The 21021-nt window shown below is 33.9% G+C and overlaps 2 protein-coding genes and 1 long non-coding RNA gene across 3 annotated transcripts in view; all 3 read right to left on the bottom strand.

Annotated features, from left to right (window-relative positions):
* The window catches only part of LOC149491334 (uncharacterized), a 423150-nt gene that overhangs the window by 13751 nt on the left and 388378 nt on the right, over nucleotides 1-21021 (bottom strand). The gene's annotated exons all lie outside the window — the stretch shown is intronic.
* Nucleotides 513-11625, bottom strand: LOC149491353 (uncharacterized). Its single transcript, XM_089698588.1, has 16 exons — nucleotides 11471-11625; nucleotides 10894-11011; nucleotides 10725-10801; nucleotides 10242-10396; nucleotides 10105-10174; nucleotides 7678-7810; nucleotides 7497-7597; nucleotides 7098-7205; nucleotides 6741-6875; nucleotides 5901-5989; nucleotides 5321-5503; nucleotides 5096-5162; nucleotides 4927-4970; nucleotides 4576-4760; nucleotides 3988-4204; nucleotides 513-1364 (listed from the first exon to the last, which is right to left on the bottom strand). Exons 1-16 carry the CDS (start codon nucleotides 11559-11561, stop codon nucleotides 1242-1244), a joined length of 1896 nt encoding a protein of 631 aa, XP_089554714.1. The 5' UTR covers nucleotides 11562-11625; the 3' UTR covers nucleotides 513-1241.
* Cdc42 (Cell division cycle 42) lies at nucleotides 14026-20968 on the bottom strand. The gene is made up of 5 exons (XM_089715296.1): nucleotides 20835-20968; nucleotides 18212-18493; nucleotides 18015-18124; nucleotides 17657-17854; nucleotides 14026-16001 (listed from the first exon to the last, which is right to left on the bottom strand). The coding sequence occupies exons 2-5, from the start codon at nucleotides 18387-18389 to the stop codon at nucleotides 15912-15914; spliced, it is 576 nt and encodes a 191-aa protein (XP_089571422.1). The 5' UTR covers nucleotides 18390-18493; nucleotides 20835-20968; the 3' UTR covers nucleotides 14026-15911.

Here is a 21021-nt window from a genome sequence, read left to right as displayed (position 1 = left end):
TTATTATATCTATTAATCTCTCGGGATAACTAACGGCGTGGCAATAACATATAGTGGTATCAAATAGCATTTGTCACCACACACTAATAATAATTAGTCAAATTGATTGAACCTCGTTATATTAAGGACAGATGGTTTCAGAATTCAGAGCATAACTAGCGTCACTAACTAGGTGTCCTAACGGCTAACAAGCACATGATCTTGAGATATAGGTGGCAAGCGATAACACTTCAATTATCTGAAATAACCAGCCCTTAATCTTTAGAATTAACTACACTGAAGATTGAAATTAATTGTAGTTTTTAATATCTTCTTGTATCTACTTAATTTAAAATTAAATGTGAAGGTGACAACTGATTTGAAGCGATTTAATATTAAAATAATTGTAACGATACTGCTATAAATAATATTAGAAGATAAATAATAATACCTACTTTATATAGTTACAAATATCTGTAAGATAAGATTCAAATAACAAATCAATTGCCACCCTAAAGATATCCTTTATTGTGTATTGTCATTAAATAAAACAACAAATAATAATTATATTCAAAATTCTTTATTGTCGTGGATTTGACCTCAAGTTTATATTTGAAGTAAGTATAACACAATGATTAATTTATCTCCGCAACAATTACAAGCTTTCTAACATTGATAATATAAAATATGTATTAGAGTTGTTCAAAAATTTTTAAAAATTGTTTGAGCAGATATCAAAATATACAAATAAATATAATTCTACTGGAAATTAAGGCCAAAACTAACACTAGACTACGTTTCCTTATCAAGCTAAACCTAATTAGAATGTTTTGGAACCTGACCTTATCGACAGCATGGAACAGCGTCGACAGGAAAAATGTTTTATTGATGACCAATGGAACAGATTCTTTATCGAATCTATGCTGATTTTGGAATCTTTCAAGGAATAAATGCATCAGCAATTCTTCCCCAATAATATCTTTATTTGTTTATGGGGAAGATTCCCGAAAAAAGAGTTCCAAATGAACCCTACGTTATAGACAATAGAGATAAACATTAAAGACCCGCGAATATAACCTATCACTTATGGCATCCGTGAGATAAGATTATTAATTTAGAAAGAAGATCCAGCTTGATAACTGTTGTCATTAGAACCTGAATTTTAAAGAACCCTCATGTGTAAAATAATGTAATTTTCATACACTTGACAAAAATATTCAACGGGCACATATAATTTGATCAAATTTTTAGTAAAGCTCGTATCATTGGTGTGATCCGTCTTGGTTGAGTTTGTAGCTTGAATGCCGATAACCGTCTTCTGCGTTTGAAGCAGATGCTCTTAGCGGCATATCGCCTTCAGTTGAGTTTCGAAAATCTTGGACAACCTATGAATTAAACATAGATAATAAATATTGGCTTAGATTGAATACTCAAGTACCTATCGAAAGGGATATGCACATGCATAAATCAATATTTAGACCAAAATCATGCACTAAACGAAAATTAGTTTAATGCGCACGTCATCACCTATTAGACTGGGGTAGAAGCCTTTGAAAATAATGAAAAGATAAAAAAAATCGCAGTCGGATGAAACCCATTAGAAAAGGAGGGGAGTATGATAAAAATGTAAGGAAAAATAAATTACGGTCAATCCGAGTTCGGGAAGCGGGAGGGGGGAGCTTTTAAGAGAAAAAAATGGTTTCTCTCGATTTCCGACAAAACTACAAGTCCTATAGAAAAAAGTTCAATGGCAAAGTTGTAGGTAATTAAAAGTTCTACAACTTTTGTATTCACAATTTTTTCACATAACCTAAAAATTTAGGTGAAAAATTCAAAAAACCAAGTTTTTGGTCTTTTATTTCTATCTACTTCAAAATTTATTTTTTTTCTACGAAATTTGGTGGAAACTTACTTTGTTATGTCCCAAATACACTGTAATTTATTCGATTGAAAATATTTATTTTTTCGCCTTATTTTGAATTAATACCAAAAAACAACCTAATTTTCAATCGAAAAGTCACCCGTCAAAATATCAGCTTTTTTCAAAAACTTGGGGTGCCTTTTATTCTTTGAAATCTCTACTTTCATATGGTGTAAAAAAAAATAAACACCACCATAGTAAATGTTCTCAGGAAATGCATACAAACAGTGTGATAATGAGCTTTTACTAAATCAGGCACACTTCTTGAACTCTATATCTTCTCTTGTATCGGCTTTTCGGTAATATTTCAAAAGAAAAATAATTATCTGTTCTAAGTTTAATATTTTACAGCATATTCAAAAGCAAAATGATGTCGATAAAAACATTTCAGGTAGTTCGAGAAGTGTGCCTGATTTAGTAAAAGCTAATTTTCAGACTGTTTGTATGCATTTCCTGAGAACATTTACTATGGTGGTGTTTATTTTTTTTACACCATATGAAAGTAGAGATTTCAATGAATAAAAGGCACCCCAAGTTTTTGAAAAAAGCTGATATTTTGACGGGTGACTTTTCGATTGAAAATTAGGTTGTTTTTTTGGTATTAATTCAAAATAAGACGAAAAAATAAATATTTTCAATCAAATAAATTACAGTGTATTTGGGACATAATAAAGTAAGTTTCCACCAAATTTCGTAGAAAAAAAATAAATTTTGAAGTAGATATAAATAAAAGACCAAAAACTTGGTTTTTTGAATTTTTCACCTAAATTTTTAGGTTATGTGAAAAAATTGTGAATACAAAAGTTGTAGAACTTTTAATTACCTACAACTTTGCCATTGATATTTTTTCTATAGGACTTGTAGTTTTGTCGGAAATCGAGAGAAACCATTTTTTTCTCTTAAAAGCTCCCCCCTCCCGCTTCCCGAACTCGGATTGACCGTAATTTATTTTTCCTTACATTTTTATCATATTCCCCTCCTTTTCTAATGGGTTTCATCCGACTGCGATTTTTTTTTGTTTCAAAAATTATCTACTCTAGTCTATATGTCATCTATACTAATATTATAAAGCTGAAGAGTTTTTTGTTTCTTTGTTTGAACGCGCTAATCTCAGGAACTACTGATCCGATTTGAAAAATTCTTTCGGTGTTAGATAGCCCATTTATCGAGGAAGGCTATAGGCTATATATCATCACTAGACATCGGTCATTGCATATGCAAATGCATAAAACTCTCTAATTACGGCGTTAGTGCATATTATAGCCTTTTTCCCCAATCGTGCATATTTCGTTAAGTAGCGGGAGTTTTGATTGGTCGACTAACCTTTATTAGCCAATCAGAACGCTCAGCGAGTAAACCAACCATATTTTGGCATGGTAAAATGGCAAAAAATTACAAAATGGGCTCCATTTTAAGTAATTTTTGAACCATTCAAATAGGCCTAGATTACCCTTTTGGGGCTAAAAACTTAAATCACGGGTTGAATTCCAAAAAAGGGCTAGATTTAGCCCGGAAAGGTCTAAGGTGGCAACACAGGGCTCGCGGGTGACAAAAGTCACAAATTTGCGATCGAAAATTTGGTTAAAATGCTAAATTGCTTAGCTAAATTGTATATTGGCACAAAAACTATACTTAATTTCAAGAAAATTTCACTGTTTCTGTACAATCTTTGATTTAAATTTAAAATTAATAAAGGTTTTTTGATTTTGTATTGTGCATATTTTAGGCATATCAGTCGTTTTTAGTGCATATTTCGGCCTTTTTTAGTGCATATTTGCATGCATATTTTGGCATTTTGTTAGTGCATATATTCCGATGTCTAATCATCACGCTAAGACCAACGGGGTCGGATCCATGCGGGTGAAAACGCGCGGCGCAGCTAGTTAAAAATAATTAGGTAATCAACTGGGGTCATATTGGAAAAGGTATCTAATTAAACTAAAGAAGTCAGGGTTTCAGAACTAACATGAACATGAAAGATTTTAAACTGGAATTGAAAATTTTGCAAATAAACTAGTTTTTCAATCGATCGTTGCCTAAACATTGCTCGTTTCATTGAAGCATTGGTAAAATACCAATAACAATACCTTGCGTATGTGTTCCTCACGGGCTGCCAATTGCCGCGACAAGTCTTCTTTGCGTCTTTCTAGTTCCGGGTCATAGTTCTCGTTCAGACACTTCTCCACTTGCTCGTACTCGCGATACAAGCTAGCGTACTCCGCCAGGCTCTGCTTGGCTTCCTGACACCCGCCCTGGCCTTTGGACGTCGCGTTGTCGAAGTCGTCCCGATTCATTGTCAGACTGCTTGATCGACAAATTTATTTTTGATAACACGTTATGGTAAAAATATTTATTTATGGAGAAGTAAAAATTTCTGTAGCAGTAGTACGTTTCGTTAATAGAAATAGAATAGAAAAATAAGTTTAGATTTTATGAGAGTATCTCTGTGAAAAGGTACGTAATGTTGCAGCTCCATTAAAACATGTCAAATAGAGTACTTATTTAAAAGAAAGCTTTTAGTTGTTACTTGTTAAATCTAGAACATTAACATCGCACGCAACTTTTCAAGGTACCAAATTGTAAATTCAGCTTTATTACCAGACGTTAAGTTACATTTTCAAATTCATATACGAACTGAAGGTTCACTACTACCCCAAACCCCTAGTCAAACTCACTTATACATAGAAGTGTAGAAGTAGTGCGGCCGGCTGATCGCCCGCAGAAACTTGGGCACCATTCCGTCTCCCTCGCGGTACATGCTCAGCAGACGGTTGTACGACATGTACTTGTATGAGGGTAGACGCAACAAACGTCTGCCCACTCTAATTGCGTTGATCTCGCGGTTGTCTAGAGACGGTGTCTGGACAAACGATTGAATAATTTCCATTAATTCGCTGCCCAAATAAAAAATGATTTGGGTTTTTTTTTTGAATCTGAAGTACTTAACTACCTATTTAATCTTCCGGAAGAAAAATTAAAAAAAAATTCAAAATTACAAATTCCAAAACAACATAAAAAGAACTAACCACTGTAGCACTTTTCGTCCCATACGTAGGTATATGCCCCAAACCTGTATAATCAGAATCTTCATCAATAAATCATTTAATTCGACTTATTTTTTTGGCGACATTACGTTCATTTCGTTTGAACTGCAATAATTCATAATATGTATACCTGATATTGATGATTACTAACCCATATGATGCGCAATCGTTAAAGGAATTCCAGACAAAGGCTGTTGTATTTTTAGACCATTCAACACCTGAAATCAAAGCACAATATTATTTGATTTGCTTGCCAACAGTAGTCTTACATGAAGGATTCCTGAAAAAATACCGACATATCTAAAAACGACGGAGGATCGTTATTATATTAGCGTATTTTTATTTTTTACATATAAAATTATGACAATATTTTTACCTGCTGGATATTAACACCAATATTATGCGAGGGCGCAGTGCTCTTGCTCACTATAAAGGGGATATTCGTACGGTTCGCGTTGCCATAGTAACAGCGCATGCCCGCCTGTTTCATCTGAGATGCCACGGTCGGCAATTCGTAATGACGACTGCGGTACTTGACACGACGTGGATGACGGTGCTCCTGAATATGATAAGTATACTGTAATACCTATGGCTCGTGTGAACTTTACGTTTAAACGTAATTAACATTAAAACTTGAGACTGGTTTCACCGCCCGCTTACAATTTTCTCGGATAGCCCATTTAACACTTATTTATTCAGATGAACTGGAACCCACCATAAACCTTATATTAGTATCTACAAATGCTGTTGTTAATAGGGTAGTTGTTGCGCATAATAACAATATTATAAAAGTGTCTTATTTTTGCCCCACGTAAACGAGTACGACCTGTGGGCTGTGGTACGACATACGACGTGAACGGTACGTACATACATAGGTAAGATCATTGTGCATTGTGCACTTATAGCATTATGATAATTTTATGTTAAGAAGTAAAACCTGAATTACATAAACAAACCTTTGACTTTTTCACAGTTTCCACCGGAGTCGCCGTAGCGTCACTGTGAGGAATTGTGCCATCATCAACATAGGCTTGTGTTTCACGAACTGAATTAATAAAGATACAGTTTTAGTTTTAATGAATTCGCTGAATTATAACATTTTCGTTAGTTGAAATATGCATAAATATGGCTCTAACTAAATACATCACACAACGCCATCTAGCGCCGAAAAATAAATTTGTTTTTATAAAATTTTACTATTTAAGACACGACAATAAAAAATATTATTTGAATAAGCTATACAATTTAAATCTCAAACATAAAATTAAAGTATTGTAGTTACTTAGGCCCGTCGCTCATGGAGCTACTCAAAAATGACTGAACTAATCAGTAATTACGATTACAAACCAGTTACAAATTGTATCTCGCATACAACGCTACTAAAGTTATAAGGTTTCAGTCACTTGTCAATGTTTGCTCGTTCATTTTTATCATAAAAAACAAAGAAACTCGGGAAACCAGTAGCGTGGAGACTGGCACGACGCGTCGCGCGTGATTGGTTGCTAACGCGTTACTCACCAGTTAGTAACTAGTCGCGTCGTGTGCGAATCTCCATAGAACATGTATGGGCTGTGACGCTCAGGCAACTCGTTAGTAATTTGAGTTTGTGACTAGTTCTTTTTGAGTAGCTCCATGAGCGAAGGGCCTTAAATACTAAATGGTTAACTAATCTCATAGTGAAATATTTTTTGAGGATCCGAAAAGTCGTAAGCATGCTTATGACTGCCATATAAAGTCTCCCACTTATACATATTCTACAATTTACTTTGTACCTAGTTAGTTATTAATATTTAAACCTTTTTTAGATCTTGCATCAGGTGACGAAATCCTTTGATACGCTTGTCGCTGCCCAGAATCGGCAGACGGACTGCTACGACTCTTATTAAATAACTCTACTACGGGTCTTTCTTCAGATTGATTCACTCCTGTGCCTGTATTACACATTAAATACCTACATTCAATTAAACCATAAATAAAGAAGGCGTTCGTGCCGAGCACACGTGTCAGAAGTGAAACTTCTTTGACAAGATTCAAAGATACCAAAATTGTCGCCTTCGGGACGGTATTGCCATGAAATTTTACTCCCAACGCGCCTAAGGAAGTTACACTTCAAAATGTGAAAGGGTTGCTAGTACTGAAAGGAAGGATGTTACCAGTGCTCTGCATTTCTTTTGAATTTTGCTGTTTATATTTTCCATATCCGGGTGCTCTATTCACATCTTGCGGATGATCCATTACACCGTACATCCAGTGTGGAGGCGCTACAAACAAGAATGTTGTAGCAAATGACGTATAGCTACTATGTAGGTAACTAAAGAAAAAAAAAATTAACAGTCTACACTCTACCCCTTTCTGTATTCCCGCACCTTAATGACTTAAATATCTTTAAATAGAGAGCCTACATCCACCTTCGACCAACCGGTAACAGTCTCACAAAGGTAACTTTGTGAGTGCTAAGTGCTCACTGCTCATACGCGGTGGTAATCACTTCATTAGGTGATCAACCTGCTCGGTTACCTGCTCCTTTATAAAAAAAAAAAATAACTAAATACCTTCCTTGATCGAAGCTTCCTTTGGTACATGACGTCGACGATTTCCAGTTTGTTTCGATTGAGATTTTCCATCATGCTGCTTTTTATTCATCGTGACTGACCTAACATGGAATTGATTCATGAGTGCGACCAGTAAGTACGCTTATAAATATTAAATTTAATTAATTTACAATATATTTACCCTAGATAAAAATCGTTATATTGCTGGTTATTAACATTGTCATCCGAATAGTCGCCTACTACATCGTCATCCCCGCAAGCGACCTCATGAGGCTCTGCTTTTACGTTCGTTGAATAATCCAGGCGATACATAGCTTAAATATAATAAAATTAAAATGTATCTTTATACCTATGATAAAGATAACAATTATTAGGTATTATACTCTAAGGCCTCCCCCACATTGGGCGTAGGCCGAGCGTACGCGTTTCCTGAGCGTGCTGCCGGCGTCGGCGCGGCGCGGACGTCGCGTCAGCGCGCCGTCTGTGGGGCGCGGGCTACGCGTTGTCCAGCGCCGCGCGGGCGCTGCGTGAACGCCGCGCAGACGCCGCGCTTACGTCGCGTTCCATGGGCGTTCGGCCGCCCGTGCCCCCCGCACACATTCCCCTCCCGCGCCCGCTAGCATCTCAGTCAGTCACAAGTGGACGAGGGCAATGAGTGCGAGGGGCACGGCGCGGGCGGCCGAGTGCTTTAGACGCGACGTCGCGTCGGCGCGGCGCTTGCGCAGCGCTTGCATAGCGTTCAATGGCGCGACGCCCGCGCCCCACAGACGGCGCGCTGACGCGACGTCCGCGCCGCGCCGACGCCGGCAGCACGCTCAGGAAACGCGTACGCTCGGCCTACGCCCAATGTGGGGGAGGTTTTAATAATCCCCCTTATGGCTCGCTCATTTGTAGCTATTCCGATTTTTCTTCGTAAGGGCGTTTGTCCACTACAAGGAATTTTACGGTCCGGCATTCCGATTTTTTACGGTCCGGTATGGCACGCCATTAATCTATATACTAGCTTGTGCACTATACGTTTTTTTACTGTCCGACATTTTACTTTTCCCTATTCCGGATGGTTTTTTGTGTCTACGAGTCGCTGTAGGTATAATTGTTTTCGAATGCCCACTTGCTTGGATTTTACTGTTTTTACTGCATATGCCAATTAAAAGCAAGCTCTTGTTTTACTTTCTTTTAGTTGGCAATGAGATTTGAGAAGTCGGTATTGTTATTTTATATACATTGACCAAGCATTGACCTATAATTATTATCTAAGTAAGTGTTGGTAAGTTAAAGTTCAAGTGGGAATAGCTTTAGCTCCTCGTCACCGATTAAAATAAATAAGTGAAACACGCATTTTAAATCTCTTACGGAACTTTACTTTTTATTATAACGAAGTAATATAATATTTCATCTTCTATATTTTTTACTCGTTTCTTGTAAAATGCAAAAACAATCATTTATGATAGCATTATACCGCCAAACTTCCTTGAGCTGTACCGCACTGATCCGAGTAAAGACGGACAGGTGCACAAGCCAATTCATCGGTTTTTTCATGCCATTTTACTGTCCGGCATTCCGATTTTTTAACCGACTTCAAAAAAAGGAGGTTATCAATTCGGCCGGTATGTTTTTTTTTTTTATGTATGTACACCGATTACTCCGAGGTTTCTGAACCGATTTACGTGATTCTTTTTTTGTTCGATGCGGGATGGTGTCGAATTGGTCCCATAAAAATTTTATTCGGATAGGCCTAGTAGTTTTTATTTTATGAGCATTTTTGTCTGTATTTGTAAATGTTGCAAGTGCAAGTTTGAAGTCGGTTGTTTTTAACGCAGTTATCACTTGTTACGGTCCGGTGTGGCATGAAAAAAACCGATGAATTGCTTGTGCACCTGTCCGTCTTTACTCGGATCAGTGCGGTACAGTTCAAGGAAGTTTGGCGGTATAATGCTATCATAAATGATTGTTTTTGCATTTTACAAGAAACTAGTAAAAAATATAGAAGGTGAAATATTATATTACTTCGTTATAATAAAAAGTAAAGTTCCGTAAGAGATTTAAAATGCGTGTTTCACTATTTATTTTAATCGGTGACGAGAAGCTAAAGCTATTCCCACTTGAACTTTAACTTACCAACACTTACTTAGATAATAATTATAGGTCAATGCTTGGTGTCAATGTATATAAAATAACAATACCGACTTCTCAAATCTCATTGCCAACTAAAAGAAAGTAAAACAAGAGCTTGCTTTTAATTGGCATATGCAGTGAAAACAGTAAAATCCATGCAAGTGGGCATTCGAAAACAATTATACCTACAGCGACTCGTAGACACAACAAACCATCCGGAATAGGGAAAAGTAAAATGTCGGACAGTAAAATTACGTATAGTGCACAAGCTAGTATATAGATTAATGGCGTGCCATACCGGACCGTAAAAAATCGGAATGCCGGACCGTAAAATTCCTTGTAGTGGACAAACGCCCTAACGGGAATAAATATTTATTGTTCTCACCTTACTTACGACATGTACAATTCAAATAAAGATTTTCGATATATACATTTATATTTATTTTTTAGTCCATAACTATGATGAACAAAGATTTTAATAAAATATTCTTACCGTCTCCTTCTGGATGGCCGCGACGGTCGCGAGGCTTAGGCGATTTCCGAGCAGCATTACTTTGCTTGTTCTGCATATATGATTTAAGTTATTTAAAATCGGAATGTGAACATACAAAATCGCTTATTAATACATACCGGCTGCCAAAACATCTGATTGTACCCTCGGACCTGACCTACCATTTGGTGTTGTTCTAACGTGGCAGGGTCTAAATAGCCCCGGGTCGGGTTTGCGGGCGTCTCTAGTCGTCTCAACCTTGCTGCTTGCTGTGACACCTCTGTAACCATCAAGGCTAGAATATTTTTCAAATTACTTTCTTCTTACATTGTAGTGTGCCAAACGTAAATTACATTTTGTAACGCAAGCAAAAATCTTTGTCTATAGGTAGGTATTGCTAATCATAATAGATATATAAATACAAATAATTTAATATTCTGTCGCCTGCCATACTACTGTAAATACCTCGAACACTACACACATAAATTGCTTTTCAAAATGTCATTGCATGAACCGCGAGATAGACAAAATAGTAGGTAACTAATATCTTTTGAATGGGAACCTAATCTATATTTGGACACGCTACATATTTTAGTAACTTATTAATTTTACAAGATTCTTACTCTTTTTAGGTTGAGTCCTTACACTTATAAATGGAACATTTTCGACAGGCATTGCCTGCTCTGCAAAATGAGTCATGCTGAAATATAGTGAAATATTTTTGATAAGACAAGTATTCCATGTGTACTACATTAAATTAAAATAGCAAAGGATTTTCCTAAATAAAACTACCTTCGTTTTTTAAGTTTTCGCCTACGCTTTAGGCCCTTCACTAAATCAATTTTTTCCTGCAATTCATCACACCTTGCTTCCGCTAAAGCAAATTGGTCATCGACTTCAGGTATAGATGCTATGAACAATAATGAACAAGAAGATGTTTAGAAAATAAACGGCTTTTAAACGCGATTTATTACGTGACAATTAAGATATTTTGTATTTGACGTAGACAATTAAGATATTTTCTATCAAATGCATTTTTTTTTTTCTAATCGCCCCTAATCAGATCTGGTAGCTTTAAATGCAATGGTAAAAAAATTATTACTATAAACGTATCTATTATTTAAAGCAATTGCTATTATATTTATTCATACCAACGTAATCGTAATTTTACGATTTGTAGTATTCAAACATTCAGTATCTAGTGGGAGCTGAAAAGCTCTAGAAAGTAAAGGAACGGTCCCTCATTAACTGGATTATGGATACTAACATCTACGTAACATTACTGCTACTAAAAGATAAATTGAAAAGGGTCAATTTTAGGGCGATGGTTGTTGATGAATTGATTTTTCAAAATGTATAATTTACACACCCCTTAAATCCAATTTTCTCTCAGAACGTGTCCCATCTAAAGGGCCTCCAGCGATACTACTAGAACTTCTATGACGCTTATCTGTAAACATCGTATTGGCTCTAGTGGAAAGTACTATTTTACATTTACATTTTCTAGAATATATGTCCACCAGAATCAATGAAAACTCCCGTAGAATACAATTTTAGGATCAATAAAAAAATAAACCTGGTAAGATAAATTGACAATTAATTCACCTTTAGTTATCTTTAACCCGTCGCCCATTTTAACTTGAAATTTTCATCCCACACGACTTAAGCGCTTTCTTAACAATTTGAAAAGAAAGTTTGATTTAATAATTAAATATAAAAGGGTTTTTTAATAATAAAAGCACTAAAAAATCATTACGTCAAAGTTGTCAAAATACTATCAGTTTAATAACAAAAAAACATCAATTTATTAAAATCTATTAGCTATGCCAACTGGCAGCTTTCGACATTGTAAAATAAATTCACATCTATGCATACAGACGTGATACAGACACACATACAGAAATCGTAAAAATGTTTCCTTACTATATTGAAATATTGAAAAACCTTTCGTGGGTTTCGAGTTAGGTACCCGGTTAGGATAAATATTCTCAGTCTGGCAGAACGTGGGCAGAACACAGAAAAAAAATCTTTTAGCTCGTTTCTCAATCGTTTCTACATAAAATTGTCGTTCGTCTGTAAATAGAGTGAAATAAATGTCATTCACATACACACGCATCAGTACCACAGAACAGAAGTTATTTGTTTTTAGTGTTCTATACTTCTGTGATCAGTAAAAACAAACTAAGTACGAGTACCTTAACTACTAAGTTTCTACTTGATCATCATGCATTAGATTTCCTTTTTAAATATACCTCACATTTTGTTTGCATTATCTCAAAGCGTTGATATACAATTTAAAGTCTACGAGATAATATCGCTACATACTTCTACATAGCATAGCATAGCATAGCATATAGCATAGCATTGTATTTGCGTAGAACTATTTACTGATCTGTAACTGAAATAGGAAACCTTAACCGTAATAGATCAAGAGCCCACGACGGCCAGACATTCCTTTCTTTAATAAAGTTGAAAGTTTCTCTGTATATGTCTCCGATACAGATAAGAACGACTAGCGATTATCAAGTCTGGGTTGTGGTTACTTTGGCAGGAAACAGGTAGTACGGGTGTATAAAATTGTACCTAACTTTCATTATAGTTTAAAAGCTAAATTTTATATATGTTACTTGGGGATCTATAAAAAGATGTTACCTTAAGAGCCAGACAGTTTTCATGGTTCTTACATCTAGCCAGACACATTTAAAAAAATACTAACATATCATCAAATTCACATAACTACCTAAAAGCGTAACAAATATGAAATAACCCACTAAAGCATTAGTTAACTATAATTATTAAAAAAATAATAGTATAATATATAAGTAATAAAGTTAAGTATATCTTTTACGGGGACTTATGTTGATGGAATTTCACGTATCTCGATGACACAATAAAAATGTCATCAGGATACGTGAAATTCCATCATCATAAGTCCTCGTAAAAGATAAGTAATAACTTAATTATAGTTAACTAATGTTTTTAGTGGGTTATTTCATATTTGTTAGGCTTTTAGGTAGTTATGTGAATTTGATGATATGTTAGTTATTTTTTAAATGTGTCTGGCTAGATGTAAGAACCATGAAAACTGTCTGGCTCTTAAGGTAACATCTTTTTATAGGTCCCCAAGTAACATATATAAAATTTAGCTTTTAAACTATAATGAAAGTTAGGTAGAGATTGTCTAATCTAAAAATGAACGCCCCTCCACTAAACTTAATTGTTTCAATGTGTGAGGACAAATAATTATTGAACCACTTTATATGTGTGCGCGCGTCGATTCTACTGCAAACTTTGACACTCGCGCACTGATTTGTCAACTAATCGGGCGATCAGTTCAGGTGCCTAGCATTGTATGGCGGGGAGAGCGCGCTATGTACGGAATGACACGTCCGTTCTGTCGTGCATCGCGTCATTTATGCACTAGTTGGCCAACTGGTCCTGTCGTTCGGGCATGGACGGGACTGGAGGACTGAACGACCAATGAGGCAGACCAATTTGTGTGTATTGCGTCTATACACGTACTTTGAATGTGAGCGTAAACACAGTGGAGGGGCGTTCATTTTTAGATTAGACAATCTCTACAATTTTATACACCCGTACTACCTGTTTCCTGCCAAAGTAACCACAACCCAGACTTGATAATCGCTAGTCGTTCTTATCTGTATCGGAGACATATACAGAGAAACTTTCAACTTTATTAAAGAAAGGAATGTCTGGCCGTCGTGGGCTCTTGATCTATAATTCAACGTAATAATAATTAATTTTTATAATATACAAATTAAAGAAATTTCAATCGGGGTTTAATATTACACACTGTTTACTAACTGAAAACCACGTAAAAGCAAACAAAAAATATTCTCTGTAGTGATTCTGTGGATATATTGTATTAACATGTTTCATAAAGGTGATTAAATAAAACATGTGTTTAATTCTTACATTTATTAATACAATATACACCTATTTCTAGTTACTGACACAAAAAAATACATTAAATAATAGAGATATAATTGAACAATAATACGATGTCAATTTCGCAGATAATAATTAGATAAATCAAATTTGAAAAAAATTAATACTTTTAGCTCATATTAATATTAATCACCTGACTAAATACATTAAAATTACTTTTTCTGCTCTACAGATGCGTTATATAAAATTTGTATAGCTATGTTAAAAAGAAATACGACAGCAGGATCAGTAAGCGACATATATTTTTTAATTTATATTCTGTGGGTGGGTTTATCATTGAGTAAGGATAAAGTTGTGATTAAAATTCCGGCTTCTAAACACAAATTCTATGAAATAACCAAATAATATATAAAGACAAATGTCCTATATCGTCATACTAGGGTATAAGATATATTGCGCAAGCCAATGCGCATACTATCCAGATACATAATGAAAATAATTCATTTGTTGTAACATCACATACTTAGGTCAATTCTATTTTAGCCACAGGCTACCCATCGCAAGATGGCTAGTGCAAGGATCTATTTCATTTTAATGTAACCTATGAAGCACAAGAATACACAAATGGCTTCATTGTTGTGAACTTGTTAAAATGTAACATTTAATGAACAACGGTATCGACACTGCATCTTTCATATTATGTGTGTCTATTATATCGATGCATATTTTTAAAACTACCGACACCCTTCACTTGAGACATTAGAGATGCTATATCCTAAATCATAGCAGGTCTGATATGAATAATCCCATTGGTAGGAGCTTGTAGTGAAGAGATATTGGCAGTGTGTGGTGTGATGTTTGTATGACAACCTGTGCGTTAGCGTTTGAGTGGCAGTGTTACATACCGAGCGTACAAACTAAACCCAAATATTATATTTGAAGCTGAAATTCATAATGAAAAATCGAGGCACTTGTAACCCTTATTGTATCGCACAAAATGCAAAGACATTACATGGAATGAAATAATTTAATTCAGTCAAAACATTTGCAGTATAATTGTGATAAAAATGCGAACATTTTCTTATATTACATCCTTATAATAAACTCTGTATAGCGAATCCCACACTGACTGTGATTAGCTTGTGATAGTGTTATACGAACTAACTATAAAGTTATCGATAATTGTATCGAAGTTCCAATCTCTTAATAAGATAAGCATATTATTTAATAATCGTAACATGCCAAATAATGATTAAATAAACTTTTATAATTATTAGAGAGAGACTGTGCAATGCTTATTATAATTTCAATAATTTTCAGTGTTTAAATAATCATATATCATTGGCACAAAAAAAAAACTAAACTCATTAAAATCTGGTTAAAACAAAAACGGTCACATCATTTATGAAAATAAACATAATAATCCATACTACTTTCACATACTCAGTCTCTCTTAGACAAACACAATACATATTACGTTATATCATAACTTTGACACAAAATAAATAAGAAATATCATTATACGTCATAATATATTAAAAGCAATAATCCATTTTAGTACATGTTAAATGTCAATCCATCTTAAAAGTACAGGTTACCACCCATATAAATGGTTCTTATACAAATGACTTAACATTATCAAATATTAATTTATATAAATGACAAATGACATGGTATAAAATCGTCTCAATACTTGACTCATATAGGTAATTGGAAAACTTTCAGAGGGCCGTTAGGGTGCAGCGCATGGCCCAAACAATAAGAACTGTAATACTCATTGTGTCATTTATGGCATAATATTTGTTAATCGTGGGATTATAAAAATAAGATGAATATTACAGTGACGAATGCGCTCGTCCGCCGGTCGAGCGACGGAGGCTATCCAGCGAGTCCAGGAGACATTACAGCAACACGCATTTCCTTCTCTTCACGGGCTCCGGAGGCTCCAGAGCCGCCAGAATTGCCTCGTCGAATACGTTCTTCAGCCCTTTCTGGAATTCAATATACATTCATTGAATGAAATGGATAAACAACTCATATGAAAGTGTAGGAAATAATATTTCACTAAACTAACAAATGTATTTTAATTCTTATGTACATAAATAAATGATGAATTATTAATAAAAAAATTGAAAATGAAACTATTACACTTTGTGAAACCAACCTTAACAAAGCCCTGAAACTAACAATTTTTGATATTTTTGTTAATAAAATAAAAGTTACAGAACACCTAAATGGATTTCATAAATATTTGGATACTTTCTAAACTTTCCACTATAAAGAGAACTAGCAATGCCCTGCGGTTTCACCCGCATAGATAGCGATATTGTGACAGTGAAAAGTCTACTATAGGTCGGACTATAGGTTTAATTTTTAATCACATGAAAATCACCTTCACCCCGTCCCGCACTACGCCTGCTCATTGTATTAAACAGTATACCTACTATTTTCTGTAGATTGACATTTTTAAAAATTCGTTAAATATCTTTTGAATGGAATATCCAATTTTTTTAATTTAAAAAGTATTTTGCTGGTATTGAAACAGTCTATAATAAAACATCATTTAATGGGATAAGGATTCATATATGTGTATGGATAACATGGTTTGATTACTGTCGGCACTTCTTTTTACTTTGAAAACGTAAAAAAGTTGTTGTAGTAACATAACTTCTGAAGATATGGTATTGCGGACTTTCTTGTAGATATTGATCCATTCTATAATACCGTAGAACATTTTTTTGTTCTATCTTCAATAGATTCCGCAGCGAACGCGATGACAGAATTTTTATTAAGGAATTTTTTACACCTTGGGTTACATTCTTGCATTTTTGGTAAGGAAAAATGCAATATAGCCTATGTTGCTCAGTGAAGATGCAGCTTTCTAATGGTAAAAGAATTTTTGAAATCGGTCCAGTAGTTTATGCGTGAAAACCATACATACATAATTACAAACCTTTCCTCTTTATAATATTATATTAGTATAGATATAGATTTATTATAAAATGTTAATCATAAGACTAAGAAAATTTTAAACATGTTTTTTTACATGTTTATTTAATATTTGTTCAAAAATTAAATTTTATATTTCAAATATGGGTCAAAATATTTTCATAACACTTAAGATAATGATTTATTATTAAGACTTTCTTAATATGCATTACTTATAATACCTTCAAGAAGTTAACAATAACCAAGGTTTAATAGTATGAGATTTTTTGATAGTTTCTGTATGTGTAGATAGTGGTTATCTTTAGTGTAATAAATTTCTGTCCAGATAAGCTAAAATGATTCTAAATACGTATTCGTTTTAAATAAATGATGAATGAAGTACATAATTAACAGAACATTGTTATAGGAATATAGGGTTTATTTTATTAACATTGTAAATCTAATGTAAGTACAGACTTCCCTCCGTGCTAATTCACCATCCATGGTTTTTTTGCCTAGTTATACAACAGCATTATTTTTTATCTACTGTTATGCCCAAGTATGACCCTTCATTTACATAAGGTTGTTGTAGGGCCAAAAATTACATTTAAAGGAAAAAAAAATAAACGTAAATACTAGTAGCCAACGAAAGCAATTACGTAAAGCAAATAAGTTTTACCCAGACAAGGTAGGAGAAATCGGGTATAATAATTTATACCTGAGTTAAAGCAGAGCACTCCACATATTTAACGGCTTTCAGTTCCTTTGCAAGTTTCTCTCCTTGTTCCAGAGACACTGGTTTCTGTTTGATCTTCGCCAACTTTTCCATGGTGCCAGGGTCATCTCTTAAATCTATTTGTGTCCCAACCAACAGGAACGGAGTCTTTTGTTGATGATGAGTTATTTCAGGGACCCACTGAAATTTTAATACAGTAAATTTCATTGTGCAGACATAATAATAATTTAAAACATCTGAATTTCTTTAGATCATTATCAATGAAATTCATGAATATAAAACATTTTAACAAACTGGAATGTATAAACAAGATTAATGAATCTAAAACACCACAGCATACCTTTTCCTTAACATTTTCAAACGAACTGGGACTCACAACACTGAAGCAAACAAGGAAAACATCAGTTTGTGGATAACTTAGTGGTCTCAGCCTGTCATAATCTTCCTGACCTGGAAGTAAATACATGTTTTAAAATGTATATTTTTCAGTTTATGTAAAACAGAGGCATAAACTAATCATTTTAACATTTAACTTACCCGCAGTATCAAAGAGACCCAGAGTGTAAGGTTCTCCGCCAATCATGACGGTCACTGCATAATTGTCAAATACAGTGGGTACATATTCCGATGGGAATTTATTTGTGGTGTAGCTGATAAGCAGGCAGGTCTTACCGACCGCACCATCACCCACAACAACACACTTAATGGTCTGCATTTTTGGTTATATTTCTTTTGATACACTTATTGAAGGTTCTTTTCACTGTATTGGAAATATTGACTTATATTTCTGTTCATAGCACCACAACAGGAAGTGATTATCTAGAACAAAATTGTTCAATTGAATAACTTGTTTCCTATACCGTAATATTATTCATTATTCATATACATAATAAGTACTTAATACACATACAGATATATAAAGTAAAATTATTACTATGTTCATTCACAAAAATATAAAGCCGCCTTTATTTAATATATGCCTTTATTTATATTTTAAAATCATATAAAACAAAATCAAAAGAATAGTCGTAAAAAGCTGTGCAACTAAATAAAGAAAATGCAATGCATAACATACAAAATCGCTTTAGCTACAGTAATACCTACATTATAAACATCATTATATACTCTATCTCAATATAAACAAAATAATGATGACCTTCAAATGATTCACTCATTCCATAATATAAATAGGAACATTAAAATCAGTCAAACAAAGGATCAGTAGTTGATGAGTTGTCAGAGATCATGTCCTTATTGAGATACTTAGAATTAAAACATTTATCATTGATAATTTACCAAACCTTTAAAACTGCTATTGTTAACTATACTTTAATAAAACTGATAATGTGATGGAATAGGATAATAAAAGAAATAACACACTTATTAGCTTCACCTGTTTGTATGGAACTAAAACCTTTAGACTCGATTTTTACCAACTTTAAATGGAGAGGTCATGAGTTCAAGGGTGTTTTTTTATTTTTTATTTGTAAAACAGTTTGTCCAAACATGTTTACATAATACTAATAAGTAATGAATATGCATCATTATCTAAGATTGAGATACAAAAGTACTTTTTTCAAAGCATTAATAGAGTATTCAGGTCAAGAATAGTAGCACAAAAGGGAATGCTCATTAGGTAGTGATAAGCATTGTCATAGGAAAACTATTTAAACAGAGATTGACCGATACTTAACAAGGCAAGTTCTGGTAAATGTTTGATCATTTATTAAAACATTACATTAATCAAAATACATTGTAAATGTTTAATTGTATCATTGTTCAATATTAATTGTATCATCATTATTTTGTTTCTTGTATTATTTTTGTGTTTAATTTTCTTCTTAAAAACCTTTTAAAGAATAAGTTTAAGAGCGTATACGCACTATGCGGGTAGCCGCATTGCGGGTAGCCGTCCGGCTGACCGCAAGCACAATTATGTACGTAATATTCATTTCTATGTGCACTGCGATGCGGCTACCGCAACCGCACAGTGCGCATAGAAATGAATATTACGTACATAATTGTGCTTGCGGTCACCCGGACGGCTACCCGCAATGCGGCTACCCGCATAGTGCGTATACGCTCTTAGTCTTAAAATATTAATATGAAGATAAAAGCATTAGAACTAGGAATTAAGACAACTTTATTCTACTAGTGAAACAAGTGGATATTTAGATATTATTATAAACAGCATGGAGTATATCCCTCAAGCAAAATAATATTATATTCCTATTACAAAGCTCCATCATTTTCTACTTTTGTATTGTCAATTTGCTTAGTCCTTTTATAAAACAATTCACAATTTATTATTAAATAATTGCATGTGAGCTGTAGCACATGCAAATAGCAATTGGTAATTTTAGCCAATATTCACTAAGAACTATTAATTAAAGTAAATAAAACATTAAACTTATAATATTGTTTAGAATTATTTGTGTCTCTTTCCTTGAGTCTCGAAGATAGGTAATATAACAAACTATCTTACTACATGTGAGTTCAATAAAATATACTTGCACTCAATTCCCAAAAATATATTGTCACCCTCAAATATAGGCAGGTAACATACAATTGTTTATAATTTAATTTTATTTATTGTATTACAGTTAGTGTTTATAGTATTACAAATAGTTTTAAACATACTAAACAATAAATACATAAGAGATTGAACATTCCATAGGAGGACACTCGCATAGCAATCATTCCTATTTATAATGTAAATTGTAAATACCTTTCAATACATGTTTAGAAGAGGACATTGACCTCAACATTCGGAAACGAAATTAATTAACGTTATAATATAGAGAAAGATTTGGATAAGATGATATATTCGGACAAAACTTTTGTGCTGTTATAGATGACTAGCCAGCGCCAATCGCCATGCCTTTTTTCTGAATAATAACTAACAGCTATGCCAGGAAACCTTATTTTTAGTTGCAATTGCAACACACGTATGATTTCTACTTAACTTTGATTCATTCAAATATCCAACATATGTTTTGATCTTTTCTTATATTTATCACTCCAATATTAATTTTATAAAACATTTTTACATAATCACGTCACAATATATATGACGTCCATTTTGTGTAGTGTCGGATCATCAAGTATGTAAATCGAATAATAGTCAAGTAAATATGATCGGCAAACAATTTTTACTTACCTTCTCAAGACACTTATCCAAAAACAATCCAAAAGTATAACTTGCAAACTTGTGAAATTGCCAAATTTTATAAAATACAGAAGCAACGGGTAGCTAAAGTATCTGACGGTGACGCCATTGATTAGACCACAGATATTACAATTCAAAAACTAAAAAATATTTAATGACAATATCCAGAAAAAAACAA

This window comes from Colias philodice, chromosome 1 (assembly GCF_061535455.1).
Source record: "Colias philodice isolate Cphi_HAF_F1 chromosome 1, ilColPhil1 Martin Lab GWU primary, whole genome shotgun sequence".
Taxonomy (NCBI): domain Eukaryota; kingdom Metazoa; phylum Arthropoda; class Insecta; order Lepidoptera; family Pieridae; genus Colias; species Colias philodice.
This window is presented reverse-complemented; position numbering and strand designations above follow the sequence as displayed.